General features: G+C 46.8%; 3 protein-coding genes across 7 annotated transcripts in view; 2 read left to right on the top strand and 1 right to left on the bottom strand.

Moving 5' to 3' along the window:
- Positions 1-11,933, top strand: part of ABHD2 (abhydrolase domain containing 2, acylglycerol lipase) — a 38,222-nt gene extending 26,289 nt beyond the window's left edge. The window contains exons 7-11 of one of the 2 annotated variants that reach the window (XM_015873062.2): positions 603-695; positions 2,422-2,532; positions 3,792-3,861; positions 4,710-4,794; positions 5,768-11,933. In XM_015873062.2, coding sequence (XP_015728548.1) covers positions 603-695; positions 2,422-2,532; positions 3,792-3,861; positions 4,710-4,794; positions 5,768-5,964 — 556 coding nt within the window. In that variant the 3' untranslated portion in view covers positions 5,965-11,933. The remainder of the gene's footprint in view (positions 1-602; positions 696-2,421; positions 2,533-3,791; positions 3,862-4,709; positions 4,795-5,767) is intronic. The other variant, XM_015873063.2, reaches the window with a different exon arrangement.
- Positions 11,934-13,402: 1,469 nt separating this feature from the next.
- RLBP1 (retinaldehyde binding protein 1) lies at positions 13,403-17,907 on the bottom strand. 2 transcript variants are annotated; one of them, XM_015873032.2, is made up of 8 exons: positions 17,454-17,907; positions 16,659-16,702; positions 16,360-16,488; positions 15,986-16,187; positions 15,472-15,650; positions 14,671-14,829; positions 14,207-14,317; positions 13,403-13,946 (listed from the first exon to the last, which is right to left on the bottom strand). In XM_015873032.2, exons 2-8 carry the CDS (start codon positions 16,668-16,670, stop codon positions 13,788-13,790), a joined length of 951 nt encoding a protein of 316 aa, XP_015728518.1. In that variant the 5' UTR covers positions 16,671-16,702; positions 17,454-17,907; the 3' UTR covers positions 13,403-13,787. The 2 variants fall into 2 exon arrangements, with proteins under 2 accessions (XP_015728518.1, XP_032302845.1); XM_032446954.1 differs by lacking the exons at positions 16,659-16,702; positions 17,454-17,907 and having other exon boundaries at positions 16,360-16,515.
- Positions 17,908-18,674: 767 nt separating this feature from the next.
- Positions 18,675-22,835, top strand: part of FANCI (FA complementation group I) — a 24,062-nt gene continuing 19,901 nt past the window's right edge. For 2 of the 3 annotated variants that reach the window (XM_015873091.2, XM_015873090.2), the window contains exons 1-7: positions 18,675-18,813; positions 18,920-18,992; positions 20,275-20,405; positions 20,851-21,007; positions 21,088-21,145; positions 21,699-21,740; positions 22,168-22,291. In XM_015873091.2, coding sequence (XP_015728577.1) covers positions 18,730-18,813; positions 18,920-18,992; positions 20,275-20,405; positions 20,851-21,007; positions 21,088-21,145; positions 21,699-21,740; positions 22,168-22,291 — 669 coding nt within the window. In that variant the 5' untranslated portion in view covers positions 18,675-18,729. The remainder of the gene's footprint in view (positions 18,814-18,919; positions 18,993-20,274; positions 20,406-20,850; positions 21,008-21,087; positions 21,146-21,698; positions 21,741-22,167; positions 22,292-22,835) is intronic. The other variant, XM_015873092.2, reaches the window with a different exon arrangement.

Here is a 22,835-nt window from a genome sequence, read left to right as displayed (position 1 = left end):
TCACTGAAGTCTGGACAACTTTAGTTCTGTTTTAACAACAGATAAGCTGTGAAGTGCTGTTCTGATATGAGAGAAGGTAGAGACCTCAACTGTGCTTCTTGCAGCTGCAACTAGTATTTATTCCTACAGTTATTGCCAATGATGCTGAAACAGCGACAGTGTATGTGAATGTTGGAAACATCTGCACAAATGATTTTCTCTGCAAAGCTATTACACAAAATAAACAATGTTTGGTTTTTTTTTCAGCAGCAGGTTTTAGTTTTTTCCTTGTTAGTTCCATTAGGTAAATTGCTCTCAATGTATGAAAAGGGATACCAGAATCCTCTTGTCAGTGTTGCAGATCTTGACTGATGGCTCTTAAATGCTCTGATCAGAACGGCTAATTGCATTGTGCCAAATGAGACTGCAGATCTGTTTTCTGATACCATCAAACTTCATCAAAGTGAAAGTCATTTCCTGGGAAAGGTTAAGCTGTGGCAGGTAAAGCCCAGAGATGTGTTTACGTATCCTGTAGGCTGCCATAGGATGTTACGGTGTATTACTCTGATCTTTAAAGATCTCCTTGAACAGCTTTGATTGTTATGCACTATGTTTATTTCTAGGGCACAGGAAACCTTCATGCAATGGGATCAGTGTAGGAGATTTTATAACTTCCTCATGGCAGATAACATGAAGAAGATCATCCTTTCTCACAGGTAGTGTAACATGTCACTTACACTGATGGTGCTGATTGGGTCAGTTGCTATATTGGATTTGTCTTCTCAGCCCTTTAAATCCATACTTCTAAAAGGTTACAAATTCCTTGCTTGGTGGTTTGTAAATGAAGCAAGGAAGAGAAGGGGAACCTGTGTCAATCTCATGCACTGTAAAATACACAAACTCTGGTGATCCTGATGGAAGAAAGCAAGCTTTGTCATGGGCTGTTTGGGGATTTCTTTTTTTCCTTCTGAGGAGACTTGCTTAATGAATAAACAAGATGAGCACAGGAAAACATTGTTATTAAACTTCAAAGTGGAGTATTCAGCATCTGTTTCACTTCTAGCCAAAGAACCCCCTATTCAAGGAGCTTCTTGTTCTTTCTGCCACCTACCAGAGGTAGGATTAATCTGTAAGATCTGCTGCATGGGGCTGCTGCTTATTTGATAAGCAAACAGTCGGTCTGTAGATCTGGCTTCTAGCTGTTCTTCAGCAAAGAGCATGTAGCCAGCAGAATACTTAGTGCTGCCCTTCCTGGAGTGCAGATGTAGTTGTAGTTTCCCTGTGCTACTGCTGTGATCTGTGGCTCTCACGTATGAAAGGATTGTGTTTGTTAAACAGGTAACATGCTCATTATTGGTGTTGCCTCTATGAAAAATTATCTGAGTGCTTCTAAGGCAATGAATGTGTAAGTACCTCATCTGTTGTGTTTGAGGATCCCTGAGTTGAAGGAAAAAGAGGAGAATACCTGTTGTCATTCTGGTTATGGGTGTGTGTCACTTGCAAACTTCTGGTTTGTTGCTTACACTCCTATGCAGTATGAAATACTTGCAGAAGGAGTTAGGTCAGCTGACACGCAGGATGATCCACGTAATTCACTCCAGATTGACAAATATTTATACAACTTGACCAAGTTTAACATGTCAAGGTATATAATAAGCCCCCATTAAATGTGCGTAGATTCATAAGCCAGATGAAGGCACCGCTGGCTTGGGGGAGAGTCAGTTAAGTAATCTTTTTTTTCCACAATCATTTTTGCTCTGAGGCAGCTCTCCCAAGACAAACCTAGTCTCCCCCCTGCTCTGCCCTGCAGCTGCCTCTAAAAGTGGGGGAAAAACAAAACACCCAAAAGCAAACGTTCCAACTTGTGGCCTTTGTTCTGTTTGTTAAGGGAGCAGTTTGTTCTGGTGAAGAAACACATCCTCTCCTGAGGGCAATAACTAATTATGACAAGAGTCCATAGTAAATAGCTTTCTGCTAAGGTAATGCCCCCAAGTAATTTCTGCTGGATGAGCTAACCCAACGTCTGTGCTGGGGGAGACTTTAGGACCAGATGGTGAAGGAGGTGCTATGCCCAGGACTGCTATGCTCTTGCCTGCGTCAGCCATGGGTTTGGGCTGAAACCAAAGGACCTTACCTCTAACAACATGTGAAGCCTCTGTTCTAAATGCCCTTAGTGCAGCCTGTTCTGGGAACATTCTTTATAGAGGCTCCTTAATGCAGTTTTTCAGTATAATAGGAGAGCATTTTTCTCTGAAGTGGCTGTTAGTTTGTTATGCTGTATTGTGATGGGAGGTGGATGGATAAGCTGTGCTTATTCTCAAGAAAGCCTCATGCGTATGTAGCTCACTTCTATTCTTGTCAGACTGGTCCTTGAGCAGGTCATGGCTTTGCTGCCATTGTCGTGATGTTTGAATGATTTTTTTCTTGCTATTCCTCTTTCAGGCAAGTTCTTTTTGGAGATAACGTGAAGAAGCCACAAAGCCTGTCAGATGCTGATCTGAGCAAACTCTATACAGCAACATCCCTTATGCAGATTGATGACAATGTTATGAGGTATGAAAGGGGACTCTGTTTCTCCTGTTTCAAGTGTTGCTCTTGCACACCTCTTGGTATGCCTGTAGGAATCTGCTAAAGTGCAGTGCTGACGTCCTCAGAAATCCTTTCTTGCCATTACATTGAATAAAACATACCACAAAAACACCCTACGATCTTTATTCTTGACAGTCAGGGCTTCTGTAAAGTCATCCAGGAGGCATTTACTTATAAGTAATGTTTGAACCTGTGGCCTAGAATACACTAGGAAGAAACCAGCCCTGCCAAAAGGTCTAGAAAAAAAATAGTGCAGAATGTGGAAGGCGGCTCAGAGCTGCTCACAAGTGTTCTTAGTCCAGCTTGCATTTTGAAACAAACCCTCCTTCTGCAAAAAACTACCAACATCTCCATAAATGTTAAGGGCTGGCTGAGATGACATGAACTTTTACCTTGTCACGCTAACAGCTAAATTAAGCTCTCTGCTTTATTAAGCTGTAGCTGGTTGCTGCTTGTATCCTTGAAAACAACACAGCACTTTGTTCAGAGTCTGAATTCATGCCATAGCATGTTCTGTATCAAGCACTGACACCTTTACAAAATGCTGAAGCTGTACACTGTCAGCTATACAGCTTAAAGGGCTTTTGGAGGACTAGGAGCATTGTTGTCTGTTGTCTTTCTGAAAGTGATTCCTAGGGGAAATCTACCTACTTGTCCCTCATCCCTGAGACCTGTGTAGTTTCTGACTACAGCTGCATCATTGTCTTCTGCTCTCCAAGAGGAAAAAAAGAAGGGGTACTTGAATAGAGACGCACTGGTTTAGGATGAAGTGCTAAGGATACAGTAAAGAATTGCATCTGCAGTGAATTCTGTGGATCGTGTAGGCAGACTCTTTTGGGTCAAGTAAGTCTGAGGTTTGTAAGCTGTAATGGTTTTACATTTGAAAAGGCTTTCAGGTGAAGAAGATCATTAAGTAATTCATACATGCAAAAGAAAGCAAGTTAAGTTTAAAAACACCTTGTAGTCTGCTGTATTTCAACTTGTGTGATTAACCTGCTGTGTATAAAAGAAAAATACACATCCTGCCAACAGTGTTTGAGTAAGCACGGAAAGCATAACAGAAGGTGTTGCTGAAGGTGAATTTTGCAGAAGCAGTGGGTAGGAAAAAGGCATCGTCCATAAAAATCCAGGCATTGTTCCTGTCTCTGTGTTTATGTCCTTACTTGCAAATGGGAGTCGTGTGTTCTAGAAACAGATGATGGCAATGACACTGTCCTTTTCAGGAAGTTCCATGGCTACAGTTCCCTGAAGGAATACTATGAAGAGGAAAGCTGCCTGCATTACTTGCACAGGGTAAGCTCTTGCAATTGAGGCTGCTTTTGTACCTTTTTTCTACAGGAGATGAAAATGTTTGCTGGTTTCTGTTGCTGTTACATAGGCACAGCTGTCTTTGCAGTGATTTTTAGAAGTCATCAGATACAGCATCCTGGAGTAAGATTTCAGTTCTTACTACCCCTAACGCTGGTGCTGAATGCTTTAAGATCTTAAGTGCATATAACTCTAGGTAGAAGCATCCAAGTGGTCAAGATAGAACCACACATCAGCTGATCCCCACTGTGTTTAGGTGCATAAGGTGGGAAACACATGGTGGCATGCAGCTTTAAGGAAAAAGGTACTAGATACTCTGAAAGAGGAACAGGACACTATCTGGAAAGGCAGATGTTCAGCAAGTGCTGCAGAAATAAAACTGGGATAATAATTCCTCCTTAGTCTGCTGAACCACTGGATGGAAATACTCCAAGGGAGTTTCCTGGACTTTAACCAAGGTGTCCATAACAGAGCTGGCACTGTAGTTGCCTCATGTGCCAAGCAGTGCAGAGCAGAAAGGGTGTGACTGTTTGAATTCTCAGAATGGGGAAGATCTGTGACTCAGTCAGCATTTGTTCTGTTACACTCCTATCTCTTTTTTCATACAATTGAATTGGAAAAAAAAATATTCAAGGGCTACTGAATACTCACTCCATAAGTAAAAAGCCACCACTCTTTATTTTTGTCTTTGTTTTCCTGATGGTTTTCCAGGTACAGGATAACTCTGAAATAAGATGTCTGAAATGAGCCAAGATAAGATGCTTTAACAATTAATGGAAATTCAAATAGCACCCTCTTACAGATTTTTTTCTCTTCTGTGTTTCTGGATATAGATCTATGTTCCTCTTCTGCTGGTTAATGCTGCTGATGACCCTCTTGTGCATGAGAGCCTTCTATCAATTCCAAGAGCTCTTTCAGGTATGTTGAAGCAGTCTGCTCCAGGAGTGCATTTTTGTGTACCTGCATCTCCCTTCTCTCTTCATGATCCATGATTACAAAGCAGCTCCACTTGCCTTCTTACGCTTGTAATCGTGTGGGAGGTGTACTAAGCCCCTTTAAAACATCAGCTGCTAGAACTAATGAGGCCAACCACGAGCAGGAAGAACTTGAATCCTTCTTTCTGGCATCTTCTGCTGTTTATGTTGATCGCCAGCAGTTTGTATTCAGGTTACAGTCCTGAGTGGATAAAATTGCTTCCTCATGTCATTACTCACTGAGATTTAGTAGAAGGGGGGTTGCTGATGAAGGGAGTTCATTCATAGTTGCAATATTTGGTAATCAACTAAGATATCTCCTTTGAATAGAAGTTTTGTCAGCTATCTTCAGCCAAGAAATAGGCAAATAACCTTTAGAAACTCTGGAAAAGGAGCTGGTTGTTGGGTTTTTTTGCTTGCATAGTGGGTGCATGGGGAGGAAAACAGGATTCATTCTGTCTTTTTGATGGGTGAATTAATCTTCAGCTGATTCCAGGTGGATCCAAGCACAAACATGGACCAGGATGGCTAATGTGCCAGAGCTTTAGTATAGCTTGACATGATGCTAATGGTCCAAGTTCCAGTGTATGAATTAAAGATGGAAGGACATGACCTTCCTGCAGTGTGTATTGTTGCATGGGCCTGGCCAGCATCATTTCTTGAGCAGATGGAATTGGCTCCTGTGGACTGTCTTGTTCTGTGAAATTGTAAGCTTACATGCTTTTGACTTCACATTATCAATGGCCTTGGTCATTGTTTCTGCTCACTTCATAATATTGCTTCAGATCCTATACCAAGAACTGAGTTCATTATCACAGCTTAAAATGTTTTGGTTCTCAGCTCCAAGATGCTAACATTCAGAACCTATGTGCTTTTTTTTTTTTACTTTTTTTTCTTTTTTTTTTTTTTTTTTACAGAGAAAAAAGAAAATGTCATGCATGTGTTGCCCCTTCATGGAGGCCATCTGGGCTTTTTCGAGGGGTCTGTACTATTCCCAGAGCCTCTTACCTGGATGGATAAGCTTGTGGTGCAGTATGCCAATGCCATCTGCCAGTGGGAGAAGACAAAGTCGCACTGCTCGGACACAGAGCAGCCAGTATCTGGCCAGGAGTAATTGACCCAAAGACACTGGATCACTTCAGTATATCTCCCCCCTTTGGGAACACTTTGTTCCCTCACCTGCTGCTTCAGGTTTCCATTCCTTTTGATATCCTATGGCTGGGTTTGATCACCAAGTTTCCTTCTGAACTGGATTTAAAACAGAGGTTAATATCTGGTCAGGGAGTCTTTGCTTATATTGTCACTTGGGTTTGTAATTTACTGCACTGCTTGAAGAATTAGATTGCTTACTGTGACTTGTTACAGGGTTATTGAGTTGAAGACAACTTGCTTTGATATAGAAGTTTCAGATGTCAGAATCACTTCAGCAGCTGATCAAGAACTTGATCTGCAGCATTTAGTTAGGTGTAGATGGCAGGGTACCTATGATTCTTCTCTGTCCCAGTACTAGAAAAACCCTGTATCAAGCCACAGGCCAGTCAGTAGTCCAGACTGTGTGCCACTAAATTGTGGCTTGAAAAAACAGATGCTTGACTGCAAGTGGAGTACCAGCCTTGCACCATCTCAAGGGAATGTTTTACTTCCTAGGAGTGCAGATACACAAGTTGTCAGGTGAAACATGTTTAACTTCTCCATGCTTCAGATATCTGTGGACTGGGGTATCTTTATACTGGGATTCCAGGAAGAGGAAAGTTGCAGACTGGTAATACCAGTTAATGCTTAAATGTAAAAATGCATTCACACCAAGACCAGACCAGTCACCTTGTCACATTTGCTTCTTTTTAAATGTAGTCATATTTTTAGTAATGGATTTCTTGTTTGGTACAGGGCTTTTTAAAGCTGGCTCTGGCTTCCGAATGGAAGGCAGTGACTAAGAATCTGCAGGACCTTTTTGTGAGCTCAGTATGTTTTAAGAATATTTTGTAGTAGGTACTCTGTTAGGGATTGAACTGTGGGGGGAGAACGTATCTATTTAGATTTACTCCCCTTGTATCAGGGTAGATCATACCAAAATTCATGCCCTTAACTTTCAAAGCATTTAATGATTTTCAGACACATGACTTGCCTTACAGTTGATGGGAACCTGATGGGTCTAGCCCTGTGTGTCTAAAATGATATCTTTGTCTAACTGCTTCCATATCTATGTAAATGCTGCAGGATTTTACTGGCTCCTCACTCGAATTCCTTTCACACACCCAGACATCCTCTTCTAGTTTCCACATGCAAAGTGTGATAGCTGGCTGTTTGCAGGAAAGATGCATACTCACTCGTGCTTTTCCCTCAAGTGGCTGTTATGGTCTGTGCCAAGACTGTTACTGAGGACTCTAGTTTATCCTTTGGTAGGAAAGTTGCTCCGTGACAATCTGGAGACTGAAAATCTGTGGTGAAAATCTTTTTATACTGTTTGTTCTGTCAATATTCTTGTCTCATTAATCCATGCTCGGGACTCCTTTATCGCAGTGTCAGTGAAGCTCTTTTCCCGTCACGCTTCTTGCATCAATTAGCACTTTATTGCTTTAGCCTTGGTTTGTGTTTCAGGCACTTTAGCGTATAGTTTGAGTGAAACAAGCTGCAAGACTTCAGTGTGGTAATATGGGGGAACAAGCCTTCTGGACTGCCTTGTCCCTGAACTTCATTCAGTAGGTTGCAGAGGTAGGTTTTTATTTTAATAAAGCAATAACTAACTTTTGTAGCAAAGGTGCATTATCATATCAGGAAATTCCTTTCAGTTTGCCTTAGGCCAGACACCTTGGCCTGTTACAATGAACTGTGGCTCTCTCTTTGTTAGTAAATCCAGGTTTCCTTTCTTTTCCTCAAAGGAAAGATGTGGCCAAGTAAAGCTACTGCAATACTTGATCATGTTTGTGGCTGCTCCTTCAGAGCTATTTTAGGGCATGAGTTAGCAAGGGTATTCTTAGCTGATGGATATCTTGTGTTATCCTCTTATTCATACTGCATCTGTGTATATCAGTAAAATCTGTCACATAAGAAATGCAGATTTTTGCTCAAGTAACTGTTCCTGTAATTCTCACAGGGTGTGACGTGAATATATTCTCACTTCAACAGAAGTAAAGTATAAATAGCCTTTGTACACATCAAATAGATACAGCATAAATTTAGGTGTGTAGGGTATATGTATATTTTTTTCTCTCCAGTGGGTCACAACTTCAGAAATGTTTCAGTTTTCATAACATACTACATCTGTAGCTTACACAGGTCACAACAGTCTGCTCTGAGGAAGCAAAGCTGCGCTTCCCATGGCAAGAGGTACCATCTTTGAAATGCTTCATGTCCTCCCTCAGTCCAGCTTTACTGTGCTGTGAGATGGATATCAACTCCAGACAGCTTTAGAGGATCAAAATTCTGCCTTCCTTCACAGGACCCCAAACTTGAAGGAACTGTTCAGCTGTTGACTGACCCAGAACTTGAAAGGTACAAGTGAGAAAGAATAGTTCACTTGCTTCTGAGTTGAGGTGAGGGAACACAGTGCTTTTCCACCAAGTCATGCCAGTTCAACTGAAAGCAGAGCTTTGTTGTGCAAAGGTTTTCCTGTCGAGCTTTTCCTCCTTCCTTTTTTTTGTAGTGGAAATCATCCTTGACAAACCAGGTTTTGAAACAGTATCTTGTTTCTGAGATAGGAAGATGCACCTTTATTTTAATCCAGCTGCTATTGCAGATGGCCAGTCAATCATAGACCTTTTTAAGCATGTATTTCCCCAAATAAGGTAAACATCTGGGCAGTTCTTAATGCAGCGAGAGCTGTAGCTTTGGTGAATTGAGATTTTTTTGCTTCAGGACTTTTTTTAAGGAATAATCTTTCTTTCTGCCCTACAACCCATACCTTCATATTTCAGAAGTGCTGTGGAATTTTTGAAACTTTCAACTAGAGAAGTGATACAGGGTTTGTCCTGCTCAATTCAGCAGTGTTTTTGTACTTTCCTCTTGCATCCACAGCTATTCATACCACTTGTGGTTTGACCAACTATAAAGTAGCCTGTTTGGGAAGGAAGAGCTTTGGCGTAGCTTGCAAAGGGTCCTGGGCCTCACTAGCCTGGATGTAAGTAGAAACAGTAAAAATCTGTTCTCTCCATCCCACTCAATTTGATGCTACTTTTTCAAAGCAATACTCATGTTGTCAGGCTTCCAGCAGTAATTTGTAGATCTCAAGGAAGCAGTAGGAGAGGAGAAAGGTAAGCTGCAGTGCATGTTATCTAAAGGCCTTCAAAAAAGGAAATCCAGTGCTAGATTTTGCTTCTGACAATGCCTGGCAATGACATCTAATGCCAGTAGAACAGACGGGATGGGACTTTGTCTGATCCTAACCTGAAATACTTTTCTCTCCCAAAATAAGGCAATACTACTTTTGTGATGTCAGCAAAAGGTCTTCACTTGCCCAGTGAACCCTAAATGCAATATGAATTTTTCATCTTCGAGGTGAAGTTGTCTTTTTCATCTCATGTCAAAACAAATGAGGTTGTCAAAGCGTGTACTTCTAGATCATTACAGTGTAGCCTTGTAGTGCAGTTGAAGCCTCCAGCGTGATGAATCCGTCTTGTGCTCTGTTTAGTTCCAGAATGAGATTAGAAAATGCATTAGCAGAGCTCTTCATTTGTTTTCATGTAGTATAGACCTCTCTTCCCATCACTGTAAGTAGCACTTGAATAAGGACTCTCTCAATCAGATAGCAAGTTGCAGAACTGTTATTTTCTTGGTGGTTAGGCTGGTCCAACCACCATCTTAGTGTCTGGAGAGATCTGAAGCTTGTAGGTGAGCAGCTGGGACCTGCTCGTGCTGAAACCAAGAAACTTACAGCTTCTGTTATGTGAGGTCTGCCAGCATGTTTAATGATCCTTTTGTTCAAATCTAAATGGAAGGTGTTTTCAGATGGATCAGCAGTGTTGTGGTTGTACTGTAAAGACACGCTTGAACCTCCCTGCAGTCTTTTCCTGTTTGCTTTTCTGCAGGTCTTTGTTTATGAAGATGCAGGTTACAAAGGCAGGGCATTAAGCAAGGACATTAAGAACTATTATCTCCAATATTGAATTTAGCCAAGCTACTTGTGTGTCATCTGTCCCAGGTCTGTCACAAGTTCCTGGATCGCAGCCCTTTGACACGTGGTGCCTTGCCCTTTTTCTTCTCCCTTGACATCAGCATATCTAGAGACTTTCAGTAACAGCTCTGTCAGAGCTCTGGGGCTTTGCTTTCTAGTAAGGATTTCTCAGACACCAAGCAGTGTGACACCTCTGGCGATGCACACTGTACCAGTGTGTGCTGACTTAAAGGACTTTTGTGGGCAGCCTACGACTCGCTACAGTCTATTCTAATGCTTAAAATAGCAGTGTATATAAGCAGTGGATCATCTTTTAGCTCTGCTCCTCAAATCTGCCTCTGGCCATAGGGATTAAGTCATAGAGGGAGGGTTAGCTTAATATGTGACTTTCTACCATACAGCCCCAAAGTTCTAATGTCTATCAACTCTTTAGCAGCATAGCTGTAAGATGGCTACAGCTCAAAAGATCAGAGCAGTAACTGTAGGAATTAATTGCCAAACAGTTCAGTCACCTGGGTTGCTTCCAAGTTGATTTGGGTGTTGTTTTTTAAAGTAATATAATATCTGTCTGCAGTTCATTGAAATTCTTCACAGCCTTTTCCAAGGAGATCGGAAAAGGCCCTGGTCTTGTGCTGCATGTGTAAGTCATTTGTTATGAAGAGCGTCGTGTCAAGTCCTGCTCCATGTCCTTATTCTGGTAGGTCTGTTGGTTGGGCAGGTCCCAGAGCCACAGTGACTCGAGCAGTGTTTCCTTCAAGGTTTCTAATCCCAGGCAAAAAGCAAACAGTTCATCTTGGTGTGAGGGATTCCTGAGCTTTATCCAAACTGAGAGTGGTGCAGGGCGGCACAGACCCAAGGAAGGGCTGCCTTGTAACTATTCCCCTTTTATTGCTGGGAGTATCTCTTACAGTGGCCTGGACTTCTCTCAGCTCTTAAGGAAGCTCAGACATAAGTGCTGTCAATGAGTCCAAGCAGTTGCCAGCTCTCCACACTGTAGCGAAAAGGTTTGTGGGATTATCCTGAACGATTCCATTTTGAACACCTTGTTTTGAACACTCTTGGTTTTGCTGGTTAATCAGTGGACAGAAACACTGCAATCCAGGGCAGCATTTATCAGGTTGGATCTGTTGGTGTCAACCTTTTCCATGTCTGTCTGATAACACTCAAAAAACTCTGGCCCTGTGTGGATAAGGACTGTGATTTTCCTCACCCTATGGCCTTGCCTAACCCAGGTGACTTTAATGCCATTGAGGAGCAGTCCCACTAGGTGGCTCTACACAAAGCCTTTCTGCTGTTGTCTGAATGACGAGCTTGCATCATCTGTCACCAGACATGCAAGAGCTTTGATTAGATGCAGAATTTCCTTCTAGGATCTCCATTACAGCTTTGCTGGGATGCTGACCCTTCCGATGGCAAGTCCTTTAAAACAAAAAACACAACCTGTATTTGATACAACCAAACCTTACTGCTCAGCCCGAGTCTTTCCAAAGGAGCGTGTTTTCTGACAGCTCATCCCTGTTTCCCAATGACAGATAGCTAGAAATTCTCGAGGAAGCTTTAACCTCTTCGCAAGAGGAGCCCTTTCTCTGAAATGCCAAACTGGAGGGGGTGCGTGGAGCCCTCAGAAAGGCAGGCCTGTGCTCTTCTCATGTTGCCCATGCAGCCGTGTTAGAACAGACTGAGTGACTTCTGACGTTCTCGGTGAGCAGTGCGGTTTACTGTGAAAATGTTCTCAATTTGGCAAAATGATGCTCTGGAACAATCTGTAAATGCTGCCCTGACAAAGCTTGTGTACCGAGATACCCTCCTGCTGCCATGTTCTGAGTCATTCTCTGAAGCTGACAGCTACAGGGGAGATGATTTGCAACTAGCAATGCAATTTTTCTATATCTGCTGATGTTTACCTTTAAAAATTATATATATATATAAATATATATAAAACAGTGTCCTTGATTATTATTTTTTTTCTTTAATTTTTTTGTTCTTCTGTGTGATGTAAAATGGAAGTCGTTGCAAAACAAAAAAATGTAATTTTTGTTATCTTTGATTCAGTGGGATTTCTTTATTTAAAAATAAAGGACTTATTGAAGCCAGCGCTATGTGGAGTGGCTGCATGTATGCTGTTTATGGTGGTGTTAAGATAATCTTGCTCTTCTCCTCCCTGCCTGTAGGGGGAATCGCTGCCCTCAGGGAAAGCCGAAGCGAGCAGTAAGAAGGTGGGAGTAGCACCCAGGGGCTCTGTGTTACAGCGCAGGGTAGGTTTGCCAGCCTTCACTACCCCACCGGCTCCACCTGGAGCCTTCCTCTGCATTGTGTCCTAGGAAGCAGAACAAGGACTGCAGCATGAAGAGCGGTGCTGCTGTGGGCACTGTCTTTGGTTGTTTCTTGCAAATGTGGTGAGATTGCTTTGCCACCCAAGCAAGCTGTTGTGTTTGCTGGATGGTTGTCACACCTTGTTTCCCTGGAGCTGCTGGCGCTTTAGAGAGCCCAGCACAGCCAGAGGTGCCTTTCAATCCTTTTCCAGGCCCTTGCAACACAAGCCTGGCACAGCCCCAGGCTGGGAACTGCTGTGTGTCCCGTGCTGCTCTGTGAATCAGCTGGGGCTGGAGAAAATGGATTTTAACCCTAGTCGTCTGCCCAGACAGGCCCCGTCCTCCCAGCAGCTTCAGAACAGACATCCTGTTTGGTTTGAGCCTGAGCCCAGTGCCCTGATGAATGCAGCTCTTGTCAGCACCCTGCACCTCGGCTGGCTGCGGATGGGCTCTGGTCCTTGCTCTGCTGATGAAAGGCATTTCTGTGCAACTGCAGAGCTGGGGGAGGGAAAAAGAGTCGTGCTGTACTGACAGGGTTATGGGGAAGGCAACCACCAAGTCCTGGGCAGGCAGCAGCCCTTTGCTCTCGTCTAAGCCCTGCTGCTCTCATGGCTGATGGCCAAGTGAGAAGAAGTGCAGCATCTGATCGGCTCCTGCATGAGCCACTTTTTGCTTCATCACCTCAGAGCTTCTGGTTCATAACCCAGAACACTTTGCTTTCCCTGGCAGGGATGTACTTCCACCTCCTCCTTATACCATTATCTGCCTCCTGCTGACCCCAAGCTACGGGTACTGCCACTCCTCATTGATCCATTGTGCCCTTCCCTGCCCTCCTTGGTTACTTTTCATGGAGCTTTTCTGACCTGAACTACTCAGATCTGAGCTCCCTGCCAGGTGCAGTGCTAGGAGAGGCAGCTTTGTTACGGCTTTTAGAGGATTTAGGAGGGTACGTTCTGTGTGTCTTCCACTGTTCTGTGGTTAACATTCATCTCCTGCCCTCAGTGGCTGCTGTTCTTCCTCCCTGGCTGCCCTGCAAAGTAAGAATTGGCTGCTCAGCTCTGCCTGTGCTACTGCTTGGTCTTGGTAGCACTGTATCACAACCACTGATCGAGGCCTGAGACACACAGGAGTTCTGCTGTTAAATGCTTCTTTATTTCTCTGCATACACATTTCAGTCAGCCCCTGGCAGGGGATTCTGCCATGGCAACTTCTGGCTGTGTTGCTCCCCAGTGACCAGCCGTGGGCACATTAAAACTGGCTGTGGAGACAGTGTTCTCTGGCTGCATTGCCCCACAGAAGTAAAGGCTAAGAGTGGAGTAAGGCTCGTGCTTGCTGCATCCCAACCACTGCCAGGCAGCCCGCTGCCAGGATTGGGGACTGGAACTGATGTGGAGCAACACACCCAGAGCAGCTCATTGCATTCAGTCACTCATCCATTGCTACAGTATGGAGGTGATTGGGGTTAGGGGACCACCTCTGATCTTATTTTACAGGAGGAGGAGAGTAACCCCTGTCTTAAAGTGCTGTGTCTTCAGCCTCGATGCGGGGCCCAAAGAGCTGCTCTGCAGTTGCTTTGCCGTCGTACTTGGGCAGGTTGCCACCGAAGTCTGCTGGCAGTATGTCAGCGTCGATCTCCTGGTAAAAGGACTCCAGCTCCTCGCCGTGCACAAACACCTGGCACAAGAGGAACCCTCAGCAGAGATAAGTGACTGTTCACAACAAAGAAGTGGCCAAGGGTCCCTAGTGCTGATCTGATGGGCTGCCTGCCTTTCTCATTGCCTAGCAGCAGGCTCCCCTTCCCAGGGGAGGTGCCAGCTCATCCAGCAGCTTCTCTCAGCCCAAGTTTGTCCCTGTGTCTCTGAGAGCTGTGAGATTTCCCCCCAGTCACACTGCTTTACCCAGCCTCTGCTGCCAGGCCCCTTTCCCACACTCACCCTCTCCAGCAGTTTGCTCTTCAGGAACGGTTTGACCACGTTGTAGGTAGTGGTGAAGTACCAGGGCTGGTGGATGAAGTGGACAGCCTTGAACCGTGCGGGGAAGGAATCCTAGGATGCCAAACCCAGACATGGCTGGTTACAGATTGTGCTGGCCACAAGAAGACAGGACAGGAGGCAGGACAGCAAAAGAAACCCTGGCACTGTTGCCGTTCCCCTTCCCCAGCCTCTCATTTTCCCTTCCATCATCCCTTTCTTTATTCTGATGAACAACAGGATCCCAGAGGAGCAGCTGTCCCAGTCCTCAAAGCACCAGGGAAGCTGCAGAGCCTCCCAGATGGCTCATTAGTCCCATTTCACAAGATCACATGGAAAATGGACTCTCCATGATGTTTTCTTATGGTAGCAGTGTAGTGGCAATCCAAAACCCCTGCTAGCCCTGGGCACAGTCTTCTCCACCTCACCTGTAGCATGTCCACCATCTTCTTGAGCTCAGAGGGTTTGATCCCTGATGCCTGCTGCATGGTGAAGCCCTTGAAGTTCTCAATGATGCAGAACCCATTGATCTGGGTCTCTTCATTTTCCAGCAGTTTCTCCAAGATAACACAGTAGGCGCGAAGGATCTGGTAGAAAGGAGAGACAGCAGGGTCTGCTATTAGTGTGACTGCAAGGTCTCACCTCCCATAAACCTCGGGAGGTTCCCTGGACCAAGCCTGTGGAGCATTAGTCTGTGTCTGCTCAACTCCAGCTGGTTGTCCCAGCCAGCCCCAGAGCTTTAGAGCAAGGGAGGCACTGCGGAGGATGCTCAACAACCCTCTCAAGGCATCTCGCATCTGCGTTAGTGCTCTGATATAGTGCCAGCAAATTCAGAGCTGAGAAAACAGAGCTGGAAGAACTTGTGATCTCATGCTTGAGGGTCTCTTTGCCTGGAAGCCTTTTCCATGTTCTGTGCCAGTTTCCTTCTCAGCCCTGCAGGTCTTTCCTTTCTAAAGCACACCCTGATCTGTGATGCCTCCCTTCACTCTGTGTCATCTAGGATGGGAGCTGCACACCCCAGCTGTGCCCTGCATCCTGCACATCAGAAGGAAAGAAGGGGAAATAGTTGAGATGGACCAGATTCCCCTGGAAGGATAAATTCAAAGTTCTACATTAACCTGGATGGATGGGGGTTATGTGTGCCCATACAAACATGTGTATAAGGGATGCACTGCTCAGTGGGACAACCCCAGGAGCAGAGCTGTTCAGGGAGCAATGGCTGAGCTGACCTCATCAAAGGTGATCTCCTCATAGTCCCAGTTCTCGATGTTGAAGAGCATCACTACCCGACCGTATTTGTCCCTGCTGGACAGGATGCCGGGGTAGCCCGCCTCGATGGTGCTGCGCACAGCTTCGGGGGTCAGGTTGTCAAAGAGTTCAGGGTATTGCTGGCGGAAGTTCACGTAGCCTGGGGAGAGACAGAAGCTGGGCAGGACAGCAGCTGCCTGCCCATCAGGGAGCCAGGAGAGTGCTGGGGGAGCTCCCTGCTCTGCCACCCCCCCACTTGGCACCGTGTGGGCACGAAATATGGAAACATCCTGGGAAAATCTGGGTGAACAAAACAGCTCATCTGGGAGCCAGCACTGATAATTGCAACTCATTATCCGCCTGGCAGAAGGAAACAGGAGAAGAGTGGGACCCAGCCAATGATTTCCTTGCTCCCTGTCCCTGCCAGCCCAGCCCAGGGACTGAGGGTGATGGGAGGTACTGGAAAGAGGCAAGGGGCTGACAGAGGACCCCCACCTTTCAGCAGGTCGTAGGCCCTGTGCACGTCAAACTTGCGGGCACGGATGAAGCGGAGGAAGAAGGAATCATCCTTCCCCTGCATCTTCTCAGCCACTGCCTTGCAGACATCCTCACTGCCAGCCCGCTCCTGCACCAGCTCCCGCAGCGCTCTGACTGCTGCCTCCCTCTGCTCCTCCGTCTCATTCAGCTCATCTTTTGCCTGGGGGAGAGTGGGGATGGGACCTTCAGCACCCACACAATGCCCTGGGGACCTGAACACCCCACAAGGCCACTGGAGCCAGCAGCCTAGGGTTCATTTTGGCACTAAAAAGCAGAGTGCTCAGAGCACATAAGCCCCATTCTGACCCACTCGCAGTAGGGCCGTGCCTCACCTTCTGCAGGGTGTGAGGGGGGATCTGTTGGCACCTCCCAAAAACAGGGCCGTGGTCCTTGGTGGTGAGACGCTCCAGTTTGGTGCGCAGCGCCTGCTCCTCTTCTGAGACAATGCGGAAGGTGCCCGTCTGGGGCAAGGAGAGGACGAGGGGCATCAGGCATCCTCTGCTGACAGCCCCCCATCTCCCTGCCCACCTGCCTCACAAGGCTGGGAACAGCCCCAAGTGCCTTGCAGGTCACTCTAGGGAAGGAGTTGCACCCAAGTGGTGCAATGGGATGGGGACGGGGCAGTACTCACAACAGCAGACATGTCTTCTTTTAGCCTTGATCAGCTGCAGGACACTGGAAGAGAGAAGGAGGGATTAGCTGTGGGTATTTGAAGACTTTGCAATTCTGTGCCCCATCCCTCTCACCATCACCACAGAGGATGTGCTAAAAGCCTGATGGACAGTGAGAGTGTTTCAGAAACATCAGAACGGTTTGCAGCACAAATAAGTGAGTATTGATCATCTGATGTCTTTGGTATTTTCCCTTTTGATGGGAAACTGTGGGCAGAGGCATCCCTGGATTTCTGTGGTTTCTGGGGACCCACAGCCTCGTGAGCTCAGCTCTGCCTGCATCCAGAGCAGCACGGGACAAGATATCAAAGACCTGGCTTGTTGGGCTGTCCCATGTTTGCCAATGGACCTCATGCCGGCCCAGGAAACCCTGACAAAGCCACGGTCCTACTGAACAAATGGGGTTTCAAGTGCTACCCTTGGTCCTTGGGCTCTTCCCTCACCACTCCAAGGTTTGCTGTCTGCACCTCTGCTTCAGGGCAATGCAGAAAACCTTCAGGCAGTTGCCTTTGTCTTCTTCCCCTTAATGCAGGCAAATGAGGAGGAAGGCCACCCTCCTCATCACCAGCCCAGCACCCATCCTGCTGCTCAGCCTGCATCAGAGACATCTTTGCCATGTGTCCCAATGCCTCCCAGGTTTCCCCCACAAGCACCCCATTATTTGAGACCCCAAAATCAAACCCATCTCTGGAGGTCAGGAGAAGTCCAGGTTATGGCATCCAATGCCAATGTTTGAGCACTGTCCCCATACTCACCAGGGTCAGGGAATGCCAAACTGTCCGTGAAGGTTGATGGCCTGGGGGCTGCTGGAGCAGGGCTGGGCAGCAGGACTGGAGTGGAGCAGCACGAAATCCCAGCGAAAGCTTTGTAGAGTCACCGGGTTGGGATTAGGCCGTCACAAGGCATCAACTCACTGCAGCTTTATCATTAAGTCCACGTATAAACCAAGCAGGAAACCCCACTAAAACCTTCCAAAAGGCTGATGGGGGGAGAGGGAAGGAGGGAGCAGGAGGGCCGGCTGGGCAAGCAGAGGGGCGGGATGCTGGGCCTGATTAAGGGTGTATAAAAGCTTCCCATTGTGTAACTGTGCTCATTAGTGCGGGGCCATGGGTGGGCAGCGTGCCACCCCCTGCCTCGGCCCCAGGAGCCGGGTGAGGGGACCACGGGTGGAGCTTCCATCCATCCCAGTGCTTGAGAGCAGCCAGCCCAGGGGATGAGGGCACAACACAGGGGGAGAGACACAGGGATGGTGGGCAAACAGGGCCTTTAGGGGTGTCTTTATGGGGTTGGTGCCATGCTGTGTGCTCCCCCAGACCTGTGTTGAAGCTGTGATGGGAACAGGAGCCCATTGAGGCTGAGCCTTGGCCGCGCTCTCGTTGCTCTGGGGATTTGGGGGAGCACACGGTGCTTACACAAGGCGTGTTTTGTAACATGCGGATTTAGGGATTGTTAACACTGCATTGGGCCCCTCGTGTCCCGTGCCCGGCCTGGCGCCAGCGGATCGTGCCCACGTGAAACCCTTCGCAAGTGGGACCTCAATGGGGCACCTCAGTGGGGGCACCTCAATGGGGTCACCTCAATGGGGTCACCACAATGGGGTCACCTCAATGGGGTCACCTCAATGGGGTCACCTCAATGGGGTCACCTCAGTGGGGGCACCTCAATGGGGCACCTCAATGGGGGCACCTCCATAAGGCACCTCAATGGGGGCACCTCAATGGGGCACCTCAATAGGGCACCTCGATAGGGCACCTCAATGGGGCACCTCAATGGGGCACCTCAATGGGGGCACCTCAATGGGGGCACCTCAATAGGGTACCTCAATAGGGCACTTCAATGGGGGCACCTCAATGGGGCACCTCAATGGCTCTTTGTGCCCAGCCACCGACCCGCCCCACACGGGATTCGAACCCTGGACTGTGTGCAGGCAGCACGGAAGCGATGAGTGGAAGGGGCGGGACTTGTTGCTATGGCGATGAGCGGCGCTTCCGGGCGGGAATTTCGTGTCTGTGTGATGACAGCGGGCCCAACATGGCGCAGCGCATCCTGCAGCTGGCGGCACAGCAGAACCCCGACGGGCTGCGGGAGGCTCTGCAGGGCCTGAGCGAGGCCGAGGTGTGTGGGGGAGGCGGTGCTGACACGGCTCTGTCATGCCGGAGGGGAGCGGCTTATCCTGCTTGTGCTGGAGCGGGGCGGCTGACAGCGCGGCCTTGTCTTTCAGCTGGGGGACATGGTGACGAAGCAGGCCCTGAGGGGCAGGGAGACAGCGGCGCTGCTCAAGGGCATCTTCAGAGGTGGGTGATGTGCCTGGACAGGAGCTGGTGACACAAGAGGGAATGGCTTTATTCAGGGAGGTCTAGGTTAGATATTAAGGGGGTTTATTTCATTAAGAGGGTGGTACAGCTGCCCAGAGAGCTGTGGGTGTCCATCCTCCAGCTCATGTTAAAGACTCAACATGAGCCAGCAGTGCGCTCTGGCAGCCCGGAAAGCAAATGGGATCCTGGGCTCCATCAGGAGAGGGGGGATCAGCAGGGATAGGGAGGTGATCGTCCCTCTCTACTCTGCTCTTGTGAGGCCCCACCTGTTGTACCGTGTCCAGGTGTGGAGCCCTCAGTACAAAACAAGCTATGGTGATTTTGGAAAGGGTCCAGAGGAGGGCACAACAGATGATCAGGGGGCTGGAGCACCTCCCCTATGAGCAGGCTTGAGGAGTTGGGCTTGTTCAGCCTGGAGAAGAGAAGGTTGCGGCGGTGACCTCATTGCAGCCTTTCAGTACCTGAAGGAAGACTTACTCCAGGAGGAGTAAACTCTTCGAAAGGTGATAATAGCAGGACACGGGAAATGGTTTTAAGTTTAAAAGAGGGAAGATTAAGGTTGGATGTTAGGGGAAGTTCACTAGGAGAGTGGTGGGCCCTGGAAACAGAGCTGCCAGGGAGGTTGTGGATCCCCGTCCTTGGAGGTGTTCAAGGCCAGTTGGATGGGCCCTGGGCAACCTGATCTAGTAAAAGGTTGTAATGTTTCGGTGTGGCCCTGCCAGGCAGGGGGTTGGAACTACATGATCCTTGAGGTCCCTTCCAAACCTGGTCATTCTGTGATTCTGTGATCCCTTGATGTGCTCATGACCACGTTGGTTGTGGCTCTGAGCAGCTTGAGCTGGTGGGGACACACAGCCCATGGCAGGGAGGTGGAGCTGGGTGGGTTTAATGCCCCTTCCCAAAGCCATGCTGTGATTCTATATGGGATTTTCTTCTGGCAGCTTTTAGTTGTCTCTCAGTAGAAAAAAACTGGCCAGATGAAACTGAATTGCCAAGCAAGTTTTTCTCAAAGCGTTGGTGCTTCCTGACTGTGAACAGCGGGTTGAAAGATCCATGGGATGTGATAACAGCGCTGAGTGTTTCAGCTGGTTTATCCTAGAGATTCTCATTTCCTACACTCCGTTGTTTGTTTGTTTTTTTATCTCTTCTGTGAAATATATAAGAAGAGGAGCTGCAGTTGGATGACAGTTTAGCCCTGCAAATTTCCTGCTTAATGACACGTTGTAACTCTTTTCCTGTTCTTTATTTTTCACACGATAAGGCTCCCCATGTTCCCAGCAAAGCGGCGTTCTCAGGAGGCTGCAGGTTTACAAGCACTGCGTCGCACTGGTGGAATCAGGAGATCTGCATGTGGGCAAAGCGTCTGAAATCATAGGGCTGCTGATGCTGGAGGTAGGAGCTTATTTGGGCTGGTTTTCCTGTGATCTTCTTGTCCTTTAGTGAGCAAATTGAAGTACTTCACCAGACCACCAAGGCAAATGAGTTATGTCCTATCCACAGATCTGCTTTGGTCTTGGAATTTGCCTTGTGTTTAATATGATCTCTGGATATTTAGACCTAAACTGCCAGGCAGGGGGGTTGGAACTTCATGATCCTTGAGGTCCCTTCCAACCCAGGTCATTCTGTGATTCTGTCAACTCCAAAATCATGATTGTATTTATTTGATTAACTGCTCTGTTCTATGAAGGACAGTATAAAATAGAGGTCTTGGGGATTAACTCGTTCTTTAGAGATGTTGCACTGTAGGAAATGTCCTTTTCTGGTATTTGGTGAGCATGTGGAAATGTGTGAGGAATTCTCCTGTGTTCCTCTTCTGTGTTATCCCACCTCCTCTCAGGCTCGCCAGCTGCCAGGCCATGCATTGGCTGAACTTGCCACCTTGTTTGTTGAAGTTATTAAGGGAGGCAGCCTGTCTAATGGGAAATCCTTGGAGTTGTTTTCCACTGTTCTTACCGCACTGTCCAACTCTAAGGAGAGCCTGGCCTATGGGAAAGGTAACCCTTCTCATCTCCTTCTCCCCAGTCTGTTCTCACTCCCTTTGGAGCGGGTTCCTAAAAGACTTACATTTTTTCAGGTGAACTGAATGGGGAAGAATTTAAGAAGCAGCTGATAAATACCCTCTGCTCCAGCAAGTATGTGCATCTCTGCCAGCTCCACTGTGCTTTAGTTTGTTTCAAAATCAATCGGTGCCTATTTCTGTCTGGGCTTTATACAGAATTTCCTTTGACACCATACAGTTATGGAGCCAGTTAAGTCTGCAGTCACTAGATGTGTCCTCATTCCTATTGCCTCCTCTTAGTTGTGTGGCATGCTATGTTATGTGTTTCATGTTACACATAGAGAAGGAGTTCAGTGGCGCTGCCTGTTCTAACATCATTGAATCTGTGCCCACCATGACAGTGCCTTTTCTAGCAGGAAGGGTGAGGGAATGCCCTATTTCCAGGCTTCATAATAGTGTCTCATGAACAGATTGCAGGAAGTGCTAGGTTTTATTCCTTTCTTTCTTTATCGTTGTGGGGGCCAGGACAGTTTGGAACCTAAATCTGGATAATTAGAGTGGCAGTGGTGATTCTGGATGGAAATTTGGCTTCTAATCTTGATATGGGAGACCAGGAAAGTGGACAAAGGGGTAAAAAATGATTCTACTTTCTCTTTTATTTTTCTGATAAATATTTATTTTACCAGGTGGGATCCTCAGTGTGTAATACATCTTGCCAACATGTTCAGGTAATGTTCATTACCATGTTCAGTGGCTTCTCACAGTCACTTGTTTAGTTGTTATTGGCAGCTTAAGAGTAGACTTCTGCTGTATTTTCCTTTGTACACCCAGTGCTATAGGGAACGTTGTTAGTGCTCTGGGTTACAGAACAACCAGTGGCTGCGTGGGTATATGGTTGTACTCATTTTACTTGCTTGTAGTTGCCTTTTGAGTGGGACTGTGGTTTTCCATGCGTGAGCCTTGACAAATTAGCATTATGTTAATGAACAAGCATGATATGAAGGCAACACAAGCATTGAAGGTTGATTAGTGTTTTGACCGTTCTGTGGCAAGTACTTCTGATGAGGACTTTGTGAGCACTTATGGATTGAATCTGCTGCGGGATTCTGAAAGAAATGAATAAAAAATGATTAGGCTGCATCTTCGATTCAACAGGGATATTCCACTCTCAGGAGAGGAGCTGCAGTTTGTGGTGGAAAAGGTCCTTAGGATGTTCTCCAGATTAGACCTGCAGGAAATACCCCCTCTTGTCTATCAGCTGCTGCTGCTTTCTGCAAAGGTAAGAGCTTATGGGAGCTGGTCTACCCTTGAGCATATATCATAAGCATAAGTTATATAGCATATAACACAGGCTGAGACATGGGCTGAATTTCAGGGCATTCTGATTGCTCCCACACTGTGCTGTGGAGAGCAGGACATTGCCAGTTATTTTGGTTTTCTTGCTTTTTCCTCTGTTTTTAGCCTGGAGGAGCTCAGAGGAAGACACAATTTTGTTCTTGCTTGTGGGAAACTGTAACAGCAAACCTTTGGGAAATAAGGGATGACCTCAGAGCCAGGAGGTAGCAGAGTGGATTGTCCTCAGTATTTTCAAGCGTGACTTTGCTCACTATCTGTGATCTGACTGCTTCTATTAAAACAACAGCCTGTGCAGTGTGACTCCCTTCTGGGTTGTAGTCTGATTTGTACTAGAACTGTCTCACCTCCTGTGCTTGTCCAGCAGGCAGAGGCTGCCAGGTACATACCTGCCCTTCATCAGCTTTTTGCTTTATTTGTGACCAAGTACGTGACAACGTACATGATCAAGACAAAGACAAATTATCTGT

This window comes from Coturnix japonica, chromosome 10, assembly GCF_001577835.2.
Source record: "Coturnix japonica isolate 7356 chromosome 10, Coturnix japonica 2.1, whole genome shotgun sequence".
NCBI lineage: Eukaryota > Metazoa > Chordata > Aves > Galliformes > Phasianidae > Coturnix > Coturnix japonica.
This window is presented reverse-complemented; position numbering and strand designations above follow the sequence as displayed.

Bases quoted from the DNA above. Each gene is read 5' to 3' on its own strand.
- RLBP1 (XM_032446954.1), bottom strand. From the start codon at position 16,515: ATGCCCCTCGTCCTCTCCTTGCCCCAGACGGGCACCTTCCGCATTGTC. The intron at 15,651-15,985 runs GTGGGGGTCCTC...GTCTCTCCCCAG, and splicing joins GGCCTACGACCTGCTGAAAG to GCTACGTGAACTTCCGCCAG. The intron at 14,830-15,471 runs GTCAGCTCAGCC...CCTTTCTACCAG, and splicing joins AGGAGATCACCTTTGATGAG to ATCCTTCGCGCCTACTGTGT.